The 14,251-nt window shown below is 37.9% G+C and overlaps 1 protein-coding gene across 2 annotated transcripts in view; it reads left to right on the top strand.

The window, feature by feature from the left end:
• The window catches only part of ulk3 (unc-51 like kinase 3), a 17,578-nt gene extending 3,327 nt beyond the window's left edge, over nucleotides 1–14,251 (top strand). Inside the window, exons 7-17 of one of the 2 annotated variants that reach the window (XM_055036547.1) lie at nucleotides 1,230–1,312; nucleotides 2,073–2,228; nucleotides 2,355–2,460; nucleotides 2,584–2,624; nucleotides 3,923–4,025; nucleotides 4,996–5,060; nucleotides 5,588–5,666; nucleotides 7,224–7,264; nucleotides 9,477–9,524; nucleotides 9,633–9,720; nucleotides 11,136–14,251. In XM_055036547.1, coding sequence (XP_054892522.1) covers nucleotides 1,230–1,312; nucleotides 2,073–2,228; nucleotides 2,355–2,460; nucleotides 2,584–2,624; nucleotides 3,923–4,025; nucleotides 4,996–5,060; nucleotides 5,588–5,666; nucleotides 7,224–7,264; nucleotides 9,477–9,524; nucleotides 9,633–9,720; nucleotides 11,136–11,152 — 827 coding nt within the window. In that variant the 3' untranslated portion in view covers nucleotides 11,153–14,251. The remainder of the gene's footprint in view (nucleotides 1–1,229; nucleotides 1,313–2,072; nucleotides 2,229–2,354; nucleotides 2,461–2,583; nucleotides 2,625–3,922; nucleotides 4,026–4,995; nucleotides 5,061–5,587; nucleotides 5,667–7,223; nucleotides 7,265–9,476; nucleotides 9,525–9,632; nucleotides 9,721–11,135) is intronic. The other variant, XM_055036548.1, reaches the window with a different exon arrangement.

Below are 14,251 nucleotides of genomic sequence, written 5' to 3'. Positions count from 1 at the left end.
TATTTTGAAGGCCAATTTTGCTTACAAGTCTTCACTACCCATTTTCTTTGTTGTTTCATACATTTGTTTATTGATTTTGTATAATTAAAATGCCTTCCATTTCCACTTTAATGTCATCAGACATTAAAGTGTATTGATCTTTCAGAAGGCATATTTGTTATGTCACTTGAAAATGGTCTCAAAACAACAATCGCAATAACTTTTGGGACAATGTATTGTCCATCAAAATTTGTTATTGTGACAGACCTATTAATATGATAAATGACCTTGGGAAATATTAGGAGGATCCACTAAAGCCAGCTTTTACAACAATTTACATATCTTTTATAAAACTAAGCAAATGTTCTCTTTAAGCAAATGTTCTCTTTATGGAAGTTCTTCCTTTTAAACAATATAATAAATTTTCTGGTGGAAGAGGGAATACTTAACTCAATCATGTGCAAAAACACAATTGTGTACACACCCACACTCAAATCAGCAGCATATCTTAAGGGAAAAAGTCAGAGGCACTATAACAAAAGCTGCAAGTTGATTAATATTACTCTGCTTGTTCTTGTTCTTCATGGAGACTCATACAATTAGTATTTGAACTCAGGCTTAAAATGTTGTTTTGTACTGTATAAAGGTCTTAAGCCTCATTTACTTTGCCTTGCAAAAGTCTTCATATCCCATACACCTCTCACATTTTGTTACACTCTAGCTGCAAATTTCAGTGTTTATTAAGATTTTAATAACAAACACTAAATGTTTCAAGTTGTTTTTATTAAATCAAAATACAAAAATAACATTTGCTGGTCAGTGTTAATGGGAGGATTGATGGAGTTAATATGACACAGAAAAATTGTGATAGAAAACCTACCAGAGGGGCAGAAGAGTTGAGACCGAGACAGAGGTTACCTCCCAGCAGAACAAAGACCTTAAAGGGGACATATTATTCAAAGTTCACATATTGCACATTTTTGTGCTTCCATTTTGGTCTCTACTGCTTGTAAAAACACCCCATGCACTCAAAACTGGCAATAAATTCATATGTTTTGGTGTCTGAAAAATTTTGATTTAAAGTGGGAAGAGATCCTAAAACTGGAGCACTAGGCTAAAACTCCATCATAGCACTGTTTATTTTACATTTAAAGTTGCTGACAGATAATATCAGATTGATGTCATTAATTTAGTTTGATTTGATGAAGAATCTGTCAGTAAATTTCTCTCCATTATTTCTATACACGCAGAGGCTCTGTTTGGACGAGCTCCATTTGCATCAAAGTCATATGCTGAACTGGAGGAGAAAATACGAAGCAATCAACCAGTCGAGGTAAACATTTACAATTTAAACTAATTGCAGTCAGTTCTGTTCTTCCAAACAGTGCCAGATTTGAACATTGTCTGGAATAGTACCAGTAAAATTGTTTTTAAATTGCGCTCTTTAATTTCTTAATCCGATATAATCAGACTGAGTAGGAATGAGAGAAATTAAAATTTCCTACAGGCATCAGTATCGCAATATTTGAAGCTTCTTTCTTGTCAATCTGCCTTTATACCACTAGATGGCAGAGATTTTATATTTGTGGAGGACTGGTTCCATCCATTACATTTAGAAAGCCTGTTTGGGATAACATCTACAACAGGTTTGTCAATGAAGAGAATTACATATTGAGATCTGACGTTCAAAACTACTAGTTAGAAGACAACGTGTCTGAATGTTTATCATATATGTCTTCAGATGTGCAAAATATTTTTTTAAACAAAAAGTTAGTTCTGTTTATGATTTCTTGTACATACAAAATAAATCCTGTTTGAATTGGGCATCGGGAACTTCAGCCTGTGTTTACTTTTGATGAAAAAGTGCTTTCATGTCAAGTGAATTCCCAAGTAAGCATTAGGCTTTGATGTGTGGAATCACATTAGAGCATTGTGCATTATCTAGGGATCCACATTGACTCTAAAGGTCATCTTTTTTCAGAATGTAGAGATATAGGACACAAGGTTCTGTGCTAACAAAGCACTGTGCTTTCTATTCTTGGATCATCCTGTGAACTGCGTGCAACATAATAAGGTTGTGTTTTGTGCATTAGCTCCCTCCTGGGGCCCGAGTCTCCAAGGACTGCAGAGACCTTCTGTTGAGGCTGCTGGAGCGAAATCCAGATGCCCGGATCACCTTTGAGGAGTTCTTCACTCACCCTTTTTTAGATATGGAGCACATGCCAAGCGCAGACAGCATAGTGAAAGCAGTAAGAGAAGGAGAAGACATCAGCTTGTGGACAAACTAGCACCACAAACACTACAGGCCAATTATTATTTTACATGGTTTTAATAGTTCACATTGACAGATGTTTCTTTCTCATTGGTATTTTAAGAAAGAGCTGGTACTGCAGGCCGTGCAGAAGGACCAGGAGGGAGAGCGCTCTGAAGCACTGTCTTTCTACTGCAGTGCCCTCGAGCACTTCGTCCCCGCCATTCACTGTAAGGGCAAGATATACTTTCATATCCTGTCTGTAGCTTATCTTCTACACAGCACGTTCTTTGCACTAAAACAATAAACTGAGAAGGAATGCTCATTCTGGAATATTTCCACTTCTTCCTTAGATGAGACAGACCGACAGCGTAAAGATGTCCTCAGGCAGAAGGTATGCCTAAAGGAACTTTTCATACTGTATTTGCAGCATGAATAAGTTATGCAAATAATTTTTTATGTCAGCCACATAAACTCAGAGTTAATATAAAGGATTAAACAAGGATCAAAGATAATTTAACTAGGATTATGAGAAGAATCATTGTGACAATAATTTAAAAGTAATTCTTCTCAAGCTAAAGTATATTTACTAAAGTATATTTACTAATGATTTAATTAAGCAAAACAAATGCACAAACAAAAAATCAGAACAGAAAATAGTAATTCTAATATTACTTTAAAAAACATTGCCAAAAGGAGGCAGTGTTGTGACTAACTTTCAAAATAACGTTTTAAACTAAATTTATCAATATTTTATTGATGTCTCAACATCCTGGAGAAATAAACTCATAGACTAGTTTTAAGTTCAAATACATAATGTTAATATACATTCAAATATACACATACATAATGGTGGGGTGAAAGAAACACAAGTTAGATGAATCTCAAGTTTTGGAGTCACTTCGATTGCTCAGGTTTCAGCAACAAAAACATGGCTAGAGAAAGAATTAAGCACCATGGTTTTAATTTACCAAGGAATGAACAGCAAACCTCCAATTTATGGAAGAAAGGCAAAAAAATATATTTTTCTGCAGCAAAACAAGATAAATGTGATAAAATAAATGTGTTCAACCAAAACACTTTACAGATCCCAGCTTTTCTCTTGGCAGTGTGTTATTCCAGTGGAGGAGTTGTCAAGGCAACCAATCAGAGGCAGTCTTGGGGTAGCCCAAGAGATTTATCACATTTGACAGCTAATAATAACTTGGATTCTATTACTTTCTCTAAATCACATTCTTTAGCCTGAGATGGAGAACAAATATCCTGAGTGTATTACTCTTTACAAAATAGTTTGCAGTTACTAGGCCTGTCTCTTCTCTTTTTCAAGCATGGGTTTTTATACATCACTCACTATTTAAAGTTACAATTAAGCAAGGATTATTGTAAATCTTTTATGGGTTTTTTTTTTTCTTCTCAATTGATAAAATGACATCAGAGTGATGTTGACATATGATGGCAATCAAACCAATTTCTTTTTTGAGCGCCACAGCTGTTGAGGTTTTAAAACATTTGTATTTCAGAGATTTGTCCACCTGTGTCAAAGAACAGGATATCGTAAAGCCAATTATGATATGTTGCTGAACACTACAAATAACAATATATTCTCTCTATCTGCCCTTTTTAGTGACATGCAGTGTAAATGGAAACATGTTTTGTTGATCACAGAAGTCATAGTAAGGGTTCAACCCACAGGTCAGGCAGTATGTGTCGAGAGCTGAGGAACTGAAAGCCCTTCTCGCTTCGGACAACAAGCGCAGCTTCGAGGAGGCTAAGACATCCAGAGATGTTCTCCGAGGTAAAGAGCATACCCCTTGTCTTTGTTTCCAGATAGTTCTTAAAACTATTTTCCAGAAGGCTTATCCATGTGGGCAGCTCCAAATTTATGTTCATTTAAGTGAAACTTATTGGTAAAGGTTAGGGATGCTCTGATCAGGTTTTTTGCTGCTGATTCTGATACCGATCACCCATGAGGCCGATCTTTGGCGATCACCAATCTTTGCCTATCGCCTGGATTGACTGTTTGTTTTTCGCATTAGTTACAAATGATGCTATGTGATCTGGCAAAATTAAAAAATGATCTGCTGACAAATTCACCTAATTAATAAAGTAAACATGCAACATACTTGCAGGAACATCCTTGGTTGAACAGCTACTCATTCAAAAGAACAACTGAAAAACCTGCAATCAGTTAAACATTTAACAATAAGGTTCTCTGTGCCCTAAAGCACTTTGAACTGACTTATTGCTGAAATGTACTATCCATATAAACTTGATTGATTTGTTGGTATCTTAAGAACTTGCTAAGGGGCAATTTGTATGGAGAAAATCTGCACTACATTCAAATTTGGAACCCAGTTTTTTTTTTTGTTTTGTTTTGTTTTGGGGTTTTTTACTGAGATTGTGCATCTTCCGTTTATTCCACCCTTGATACAGTTAGTTCATGGGTGGACTAACTCAGTTCAAATATCAATGTATTCAAATACTAATGTATTTCAACTGAGGAGAGTTCAAATACATTATTGAAACCACCAAATTAATCTTGGTGACATTTAATATTCTATATGAACTACTGACTTTAACTTTATGCACTATTTTTCTGCTTTTTTTTTATGTTGTTGATAATTTATCCAAATCATGAATCCTTGCTGTTTTTAGCAGTCCTTTTTATGAGTTAAATGACTGTGAGGTGTAAGCTACTTTTTTTTTCCACAGGCACTATTACTGAATTTAGAAATTTATTTTATTTATTTATTTTTTTTTTATAGAAATGTCTAAAAACCAACCACGTCTCCTGGCTGCCTTGGAGATGGCTTCTACAGCTATTGCTAAGGTGAGACACTGAGAGACGACATCAAGGGCTTTTGAAGAATGTTCTTGTTGGTGTCGCTGGGAAGAGACTAAAAACATTTTCTATACCAATAAAAAATGGAAACATTTCCCCAAAAAGTTAGGAAACAATACACTCACTATTAAGACAGCTGTCCCAGGTTCCTTTTCAGCCTATAACTCCTACAAAAATGTATTCTGTTCCACTTTGTTTGAATAAAATACTGCATGTTTAATTTACTTTTGAAGAGATAAAATAAAAAGAATCCACAGAAAAGAAATATCAATGCACACTACACTTTTCAGAGTTTCTTTAGTCAGAAGGTTTGAACATGATCCTTATGATTTCGCTTCATCCCATATGCATTTCCAATTTAATAGAGTGTGCATATTTTTTCCAACAGTTTCACAGAACCTTTAGAAAACCAAGAATGAATAAATAAGTAATGTGATTTTTGTGGAACTTGTTTATTGTGATTTGATTTGGGCAGTATCAAATCAGGTTCTGATCATCTAAATCTGCTTTCATAGGAGGAGAATGAATCAGATGATCTTGAAGTTTTGGATATGTACCAGCAATGCTTAGGAGAGCTGCTGTTGGCATTAGCAGGTAACCAAATGCATTTATTGCATAATGTTCTGAATTTATTGCAATATTCCATATTGCATTAATACTGATAAATTAAGCTTAATTTATCAGGTGAGTTCACTAACCCTTACCTGATAAAGAAAATACAGACTTCTGAACTTATCTGATATCAAAGGTAAGCTCAGGAACGTTATAGGAAGAAATGTACACTATTTTATTTTCCCAAAACGTATTATTCATCTGCATTCTGAGACTGAGCCCAGTGATGGGGGAAGGATTGAAAAACGTATCATATTGAATATTGTTGGTGAACAAGTGGCATAACATTTCCTGTTTAATCCATTGCTTTCAGTCCACCTTGTGTTTATTTTGAAGTAGTTATGAATGATGGGGCGAAATCTTAGCTGCTCCTGCACAACTTACTCAACATGTTGTTGCTAGGTAACCAAATAATAAGTGAGTGATATGATGTCACTCATCTTAGCGCGAGAGGTTGATTGACTAAAGCCTGTCCTCTGCCTATATCCCCCAGAATGCTCTGTGGTTCTGGATTGGAGTTCAATGAATATTCTCTATATTGAATATCGAATTTTCCATCAGACGTATTTTCTATTGATTTTTATTATGAGTCTATTGCAATATATAATTTAGATTTTTTTGTCCAGCTTTAGAGGGGGAAGGGCTTCTTTGTTATAAATGAGGTTACAAGTTTGCTAAACAATGCAATACTACAGAAATCATATGTAGATAGAAAGAGGCGAAACTTCAAATGTGAGATTAGTTCACTAGGATGGAGCAATGAAGATTTGGGGTCTTTTAAGTGACAGACGTGGGAGTAACTGAAGACACTCCAGCAACTCACTCTGTGGCTTGGCGTCCATTAGGCCTGGTTCATGAGCTCATCTGGGAGATCAGCCTAATGGAAGAGGTGGAACAAAGTCATCCAGATGTGGCTTTGAGCTGGGATGAGACCGGCTGCCAGTGCCCTGTGTGTGGTATGAAAGCCCTGCCATCTGCTTCCACTTCATACACCATATTTCAACTGTGTGTGTTACTGAAACCTGGAGACAAACAAAAACTATTATCCCAGTTACCACAACTATATTGCTTAAATGTGTTGTGGGGATGAAACTGAAGAAACTCTTTATGTAAGCATCAAATTAGATATGCTTAAGAAAGGTCTCCAGGTTGTCCATGGAGAAGTAATTCCTGTTTCTCCACTGTCAGGGTGTGTTGTTGTCCAGCAGATTCCACCACAGTGATTGTTGGGAGAAAACATTGGTTCTTTGTTCACCCGAAAGCTCTTTGCTGCTCAGCTCCCCAGTGCACCTCCCTGCCACAGAGCCCTCCTCCTTATTCTCCTCTTTCTGCCACTCTACCCTCCAGCACAACCGACTGTGAAAACAATGGCTTAGATTAGAAAAGTTTCCACTTCTTCAGCCTCCAGTCAAAACGCTAGTGAAATCCAATCTAGTAGTTTGCCTCACAAAAGTGATAAGGTACTAGACTCCCTACCTATTTTAGTTTCATTATTTCTCTGCTCTTTTTGTGTTTTATCCCACTCTCTACTCAATCCAGCTGAGCCCCAGGGTCGCAGGAGAGAGCTGCTCCACAATGAGGTGAGTGGGTGAAGCAGTGGTTCCACTTTTAGCACCAACAATCTCGCTGAGAACCATCACATGAACCATATTTGTTTTCCTCAACATTAAGGAGGGGGGGAAACAACATAAGTCATGCTCCATAATTATTATCACACATTTGGATCAATCTATGATTTTAAATATTTATGTTAACTATGTGTGAAAGCAATCATAGTTTCTTGCCTAAACTAAATTGTACAATTATGGATAATATTTTACATCCATAAAGTGAGTTATTCATGTAATTAAGTTTCACAGCTCAGGAACTTTTTTTTTTCCTAACCATGATTGGTCTAATCAGGTTGTGTTTTGGCTGTTTTGCAGTTTTCTGGAAGTTTGTTCCAGATTTGTACCTATCTACATATACATTTGCTGTGCTGTGAGAGAGGGCCTACTGACAGACTCACCCACCAGGTCACTTTTTCATGTGCGTGGTTAATAATAGTCACCCCACTATTGCCAACTTATCAACTTTGTCGCTATATTTAGCGATGGTTCAAACTAAAAAATCAGTATCATCCCAAATCACATCAGGCTTTTTAGCGATTGTTGATCAGCCAGAAAACTGCAGTCGGTTCACCCCTAGTAAACACATCATCACAAATGAATTTTATAGAGCCAGTAAAGTGTGTCAGTGAAAATGAGCCACAGTTGTTGACAGTTTCTTTAATTGAACACATTCAACTATTATGTCACATAAAAAAATATGGTTCATTGTTGGGTCATTCCCTTTCAGCTAACGCTTACATATATACCTACATAGCTGTCGTATCAGATTTATCTTGTCAACGCAGCTTTATGAGCTGCAACTGGATGTGTCCTCTAAAAGTGCAGATACTGAACACGTGAAAAACTGTCTATTTTTTCTGTGTAATAAGACTTCACATGACCAAGACAAACCAAGCTATGAAAATAATGGCAGAACTCTGAGATATTTCTGCAGCAGTTAAAGTCGCCAACACCACAGCACCATCTATAATTCTCATATGGCAGAGAGAACCACGAGCTGCCATCCTCAATTTGACTGCCCAGCCAAAATTAGTAATTAGGCATGAATGACCTTTATCAGACATGTAATCAGCATACCAAATTTTACTCAAAAATATGACATCTCAGGCTGTTATAGCAGATCGAGAGCATGCTAAATTTGAGTTTCCAAAACTGCTTGGCTGCGACATTATAGAGCTCTGGTGAGAAAATAAATTTTTGTATAAATTTATATATAATGAAGAAAAATGGGAAATTCTTAGAATCAAATAAAAATATCACAAAATTCTTGCATGATTCAACATTTTGATCATCTAGAAAGATTACATTAGAACAGAAACATTGCCTCAAAATCCTCAAATGAGTCTTTTATTACCTGTGTAGGCTTGCCGTTGATGCTCTGTAAGTGTTTTCTTTTGGTGCATTGTTTATGTAGCAGCTGAGCCAACAAAACATCATATTTCACCAACCAACCCCAAGAGGGAGGGCAAGGCCCTCATGGACCTCCCTGTTTGAAGTTTTATGGGTGCTTGCCTTAAGTAAATTCAGATGCGGTTGTCATAATCTAATGCAGCATCGGGAGGCGGTGTTTGGAAAGAGAGGAGTAAATTAAAAGCATGTGGGTTTGTTACAACCCAAAACAGCCGACACACGCTGCCTCAGTTTGTGTTCACAACTATTTTAGAAAATCCTGCTTTTAGAGTTTCTTATTCTGGCTCCTCATAGTTATTATTGTCCTGGTGTCTTTCAGTGTCATGTTCCGCTTACACATGTGTGGCTCCCACATTTGTTGTTGTTGCTGATTAGAGGGATCCTGATTAAAGTCCTGTGGGGAGATAATATCAGGTTCGGAACCGGATCCTGAGAACCGGCGGTTAAAATGATTATTGCATCTAATGACTCTTGAAGGAAAGTTGCAGAGCTCTTAGTTGTTTGCAGTTTGTTAGTCCAATCTTTAAATGTTGCTGCAGCTCTACCCAAGAAGGTTTGATGACACATGGAGGTGTTACAGAGTCAAGAACCTTCTGGATCACCAGAGGATTTATAGCAACCTGCTAACAGCTGTTATGTTTAAAGCATGATCTATAAAAAATAATAAAGAAAAATGTGGAAAACCTTAGCAAGAGTTAGAAACTGTAGTGAACACACCCTTGGTTTCAGCGCGCATAATGTTATTCATGGGAACTTTTATGTCTCTTCTCAGATAAAAAGCCTCATGACCCGAGCTGAATATCTTAAGAAGCACATTAAGGTAAAATATACCAATTTTATTATCTAAGGACAATTACTTATTTTGACTTCTTTTTAAATGGTAATAAAGTGGTTCATAGAATGCTGATGATGAACTTAACTCCAGTAGATTGTTGTTTGTCTTCATTTTCAGATGGAAGAGACTGAGAGGGATGTGTCTCTGGATCGGGAATCTTTTGCAGAATCTGTCAGAAGCTGTGAGTTTTCCTGCTATGCAGAGTAAACCATTTCATTAAACCAACAGCCTTGTACTCCAGTGTTTGCTGATAAGTAAAAACATAGCGGGGCTGTTAGAGGAATGTGGCAAGCATTTGGTGCCACAAACTGCAATAAAATATCCTTTCATTAACGGTTTTTCCACTGGTTAAATATGAGCCAGCGTCTTGCTGTGTTGCTTGCCACCCTGTAGGGCGTTCAGGCTCTTTGATTTTGCTTTTGGACAGCTCTGTGCAGCTCGGTGCTCTTGGAAAGCCCGACTTGTGAAAATGAAATATGATGTAAAAAAATTCTGACCCTTAAAACACAAACCCTTGGAGAAATAGCAGCTTCTTACTTCTATTAAATACTCAGTGGCTGGATGTTGTTACATATTTTCATATGCAGCTGGACCACAACGTATCATTACTTGGTTTTTAATATACCTGGATCTCCACAGTGGTTACATATATAGACAAAGTCCTAATTCAGAGTATTTTCTGGGCTTAACTCCAAGATAGGGGATACCTAAAGCCCAGACAATATCCTGTTCTCAGGAATAAATTCCTTAGGAATTATGAATTGTAAAAAAATAAGGAAAGAAGTCAGCAGGCTGCTCAAGCTTTATGAAGAATGTGGCTTCTTACCCTGCCGCTGTTGTTTTAATGAAACCAAACTACAGTCGGGCTTACCAGCTGGCCTGGATCCAATAGCAGCTGCTCCAGAGTGGGTCGCAGCAACGCCCATGCCTGTCTGGTGGCCTGGGACTGCACGAGAATATGCAGCAAAATGCTGAGAATCATCACACTGTAACCCTGAGACAGCAGAGCAGCAGGCACTGTTCTTTTTTTATGACGAATATAGCCTCTCCTAAAGCACAAAAGACCCTCAAAGTCTTGTTAACTGAGGGCGCATGGAAAGTAAGGAACAGAGGGGGCAAAAACACAAAGTTCCTCTCACACAAGTGGAAATCTCCCAAGGTGTAGACTGTTCCTTCAAGAGTCGCCACACTCAGACTGACTTACAGGCTGCAACTCTCACTGCTTGTGTAAAGTCATTCCAGAACCTGGAGGGGTAGAGTGAAAAAGGACTGGGCTGTAGGTCACTAGTCCAAAGTTTGTATGTAGTATTCTGACTAATAAACTGAATTATGGAGTTTAATTAAATGTAAACCATATTCCTCAAAATCAAATGAGATAAATGCATCACTATGCATAACACATTTGTATAATTAATGACTTTTTGTTATGGATCACTGAAATCAATTAACTTTTCAATGGTATCATCGTCACATAATGCATAATGACAAATGTGATTACCAGCCTGTCCTTATGAATTACCTAAAATATGATGGGAAGCCTTTTTATTTGGAGCGTCTGGCAGTGATGACTAACATGAGTCTCCTATTCCTTTTCAGCATGCAGTTTGCAGTGAGTGGGGCAGCAGCTGTGAAACCCAGGAATGCCCTGTAGGTCGTCCGTCAATGTTCAGGATGGACACCACACCAGGCCTTTATAGGAGCCAAAGCAGACCACATCCTAACCAACTGAGTATACTATCTGGGTGGGAAGTGACAGTTGCCAACCAAAGGTGTACAATGTTTTGGGTGCTGCTTTAAAGGTCCCTAAACCAAATGAATTGGCAGGTAAAAGACTTGGTTTAAATGTAGTTTCATTTTTAATAAGGGAGACTGGAGGGTGCTGAAGTCCTGAAAGTAGCTCTTGAATTTTGGATTTGCACACTGGTGAATGTGAAAGTTTCCTGCCTTTCATTGTGTGTTGTTAGCGAGCTGAGCCTCAATCCCCTCCTCCAGACACACCATTGATATGTAAATTCTGGACAGCTTGTCTGACAATGCCAACACTGTTATGCTAAATGAGTTAAACTGAGACCGCTGCATTAGTTATCACAGGACATCTACAGGTCCTTTCAGCATGCTTAAGAGTTGCACAAAATGCAAACGTAATCGAACATGAACTGTAATATTTAATCACTGGTGTTTAGAAATGAACTGTTAACTAGACAAATTTGTGGGTCAACCACAGGCTCATCATGCTCTCATCACTGACTGAATCCTCATCAGAGGTGTGGCTCCTGCTTCACTTGCACTGCCGTCGTGTTTAGGTTTGGGTCAGGATCTGTATCTGAACTCCTCACAAATCCTTCAAGGCTTCTGATAAAGATTAACAAGTTGAACCGATATGCTGAGTTCTTGAGTACGTTGGCTCCAGCTGTAAAAATTGTTCCTAAAGGGAAGATTTTAAGGCAGCAGCAGTTTCCACACTGCTGTATGGTTTACCTTTTTTTAAATGAAATACCAAACCTGTTTTTATTGTGTATTTATTGGGAGGCAAAATGACAATAAAGATGCATATTATACAAAAAAATCAAATCTTCAAAGTTAGTTTTTTCTTTTCTGCCCAATTGTTGACACCACATATTAAGACATATGAGACATTTAAATTTTTAAATGTCTGCATATTGGTCAATCTTTGAAAGCAAAACTGCTGGGATCATATGCTAGAGCTCAGCATGGACCCCATGGTGTCGGCAGAGTATGCTGGAAAAAACAAAGATGTTATGAGAAATTACTGATATGACTGTTTTGAATGGACAGAGACTGAAACTAAAAACTTCCACAATAAATTATATTTAACTTCATAGACTAATCAGTTTGATATTTTTGTATATCAAACTGAAGAAGGAATTTGTGCTTTTTTATGTTGCAATAACTTTAATGTCAAACAAATCACAAGTGGATTTAAGTATATTTCTCATGACGAATCAGTGGCAAGATGAACTAATCCTATTATGCTCTTACATATTAAAGTTTTATAAGGGAATGAGCTTTAAACTTTAAAGCTGCGGTATGTAAATTTTATAAGAAATGCTTTCTACATATTTGTCAGAACTGTTAGTATGTTGTGACATTACAATATGAGACATCTCTGAATAAATTGAGTTCCTCTGCAAATGGGCATGCTGTCATCTGCACAAATACACTGCACTGTCAGAAACAACTAATAAGAGCCAAGAAGAAGATCTTGGCACTGTCAATCTCCCTCGTGTATTCGCTGCTCCTCATGTGTTCTTAAATAAGCAAAATAAATTTTGACATATATTGGATGGGAATCAACACAAAAAATTTTGAAAATCTTTTCTTTGAAAGCTTCTCCCATTTGTTTCATTAAGGTTTAAATTCTGTCAGTCTGTATGTTGTAAAATAATCGTTGTCTTTTCTGCAAGAATTTTTCCATGAAGAACTCGGATTTGAAATTTCTGGCTCAAAAACTGATGAAGTCCCAGAAAACTCAAGACGCGTTCCACCTGTCACGCCAGCTGTAAAAACTTTTGTTGTAAAAGCTTTTGTTGTAAAAGAGAGAGAAGCGCAGCTCCGATTTGAAGCATCCAGGACAGAGAACCATGCGGCTCGTAGCTCTAATTGGCTCTGAGTGCCATCACCGTTTGGCTTGGCGTCTTTGCTTTAATCAGGACATGAACAAGTTGCCGCCAGAAAAACTTTGGCTCCATTTGTGGCCCTTGTGATTTCTTTGTTGCTTAATTCTGGGAGTGCTGCCAATTTATGCTGCCCCACAAAACAAAACAAAAAAAAGTTTTTTGAATGTTCTTCCAGTAATACAGCCCAGGGAAGAGCATCTAGAGATGGGAAACATAACCCAGTTTTCCCCCGAACCACAATATGTATCTTTGTGGCTCTGATTGGCCTCCATTTTGTTTCAGCTCCAATCGCACGAGAATTCCCCATCTCTCTTCCCTGAGTGGACCTGATATCAGTGTTCTGCACAAACACAGGTCTCTGCAGTTTGGACTGGCTAACCTGGACCTCATGATCCCCACACAGAGCAGGCTGGTCATTCACTGTGCTCCAACAGCTGTCATAAATGGAACATTGTGTTCTTCTTTTAGACAAGAGCCTCGAAATCCCTGGGGTGGCTCTGACTCTGGAGTCGTGGAGAGAAGAGTGTGGGTCTTTGGAGCTGGGGTGGTTGGGTTGAGGGTTGTTTTAAAGGAATGTTGAATAAAGATAATTTAGAAAATGGGCTCCAGCACACTGCTGCCTCTGTAACCCCACCAAAAACACTCAAGTCCCCAAGGCTTCTCTGGCCATGTTTGTTTTGATTTTGCTCCCAGAATTGGCTGGAGGGAGGCCAGGAGGGATTTGAGGGGGCGGGTTGGTTGTTTTGGAGAACCTTGGGATGCATGGCAGTGATTAAGACAGACTGAACTGAAGACAGTCTCTGTAAACTGCATGTAATAACGCAGCTCTGTCGCTGTGAGTCACTTTAAATCACTCTCACTGTCACAGGGCCATCCCTTAGTTAAAACAAAATTAAGACAATCTGCTCAGTGCCTGGAGTCACAAAACTCTACCACCTGTTTGCTCTAATGGGGTGGAATGCAAAAGTCTTTTCACAGCATCAACTTCTATATATTTAGACAAACAACTTCAAACTTCAATGTATTTGATCGAGATTTTATATAGATGAACACAAAGTAACATGTAATTGTGGT

This window comes from Poeciliopsis prolifica, unplaced genomic scaffold (assembly GCF_027474105.1).
Source record: "Poeciliopsis prolifica strain line A6 unplaced genomic scaffold, Auburn_PproV2 SCAFFOLD011, whole genome shotgun sequence".
Taxonomy (NCBI): domain Eukaryota; kingdom Metazoa; phylum Chordata; class Actinopteri; order Cyprinodontiformes; family Poeciliidae; genus Poeciliopsis; species Poeciliopsis prolifica.
The sequence above is the reverse complement of the archived record's forward strand: the minus strand, read 5'-3'. Positions and strand labels throughout refer to the sequence as shown.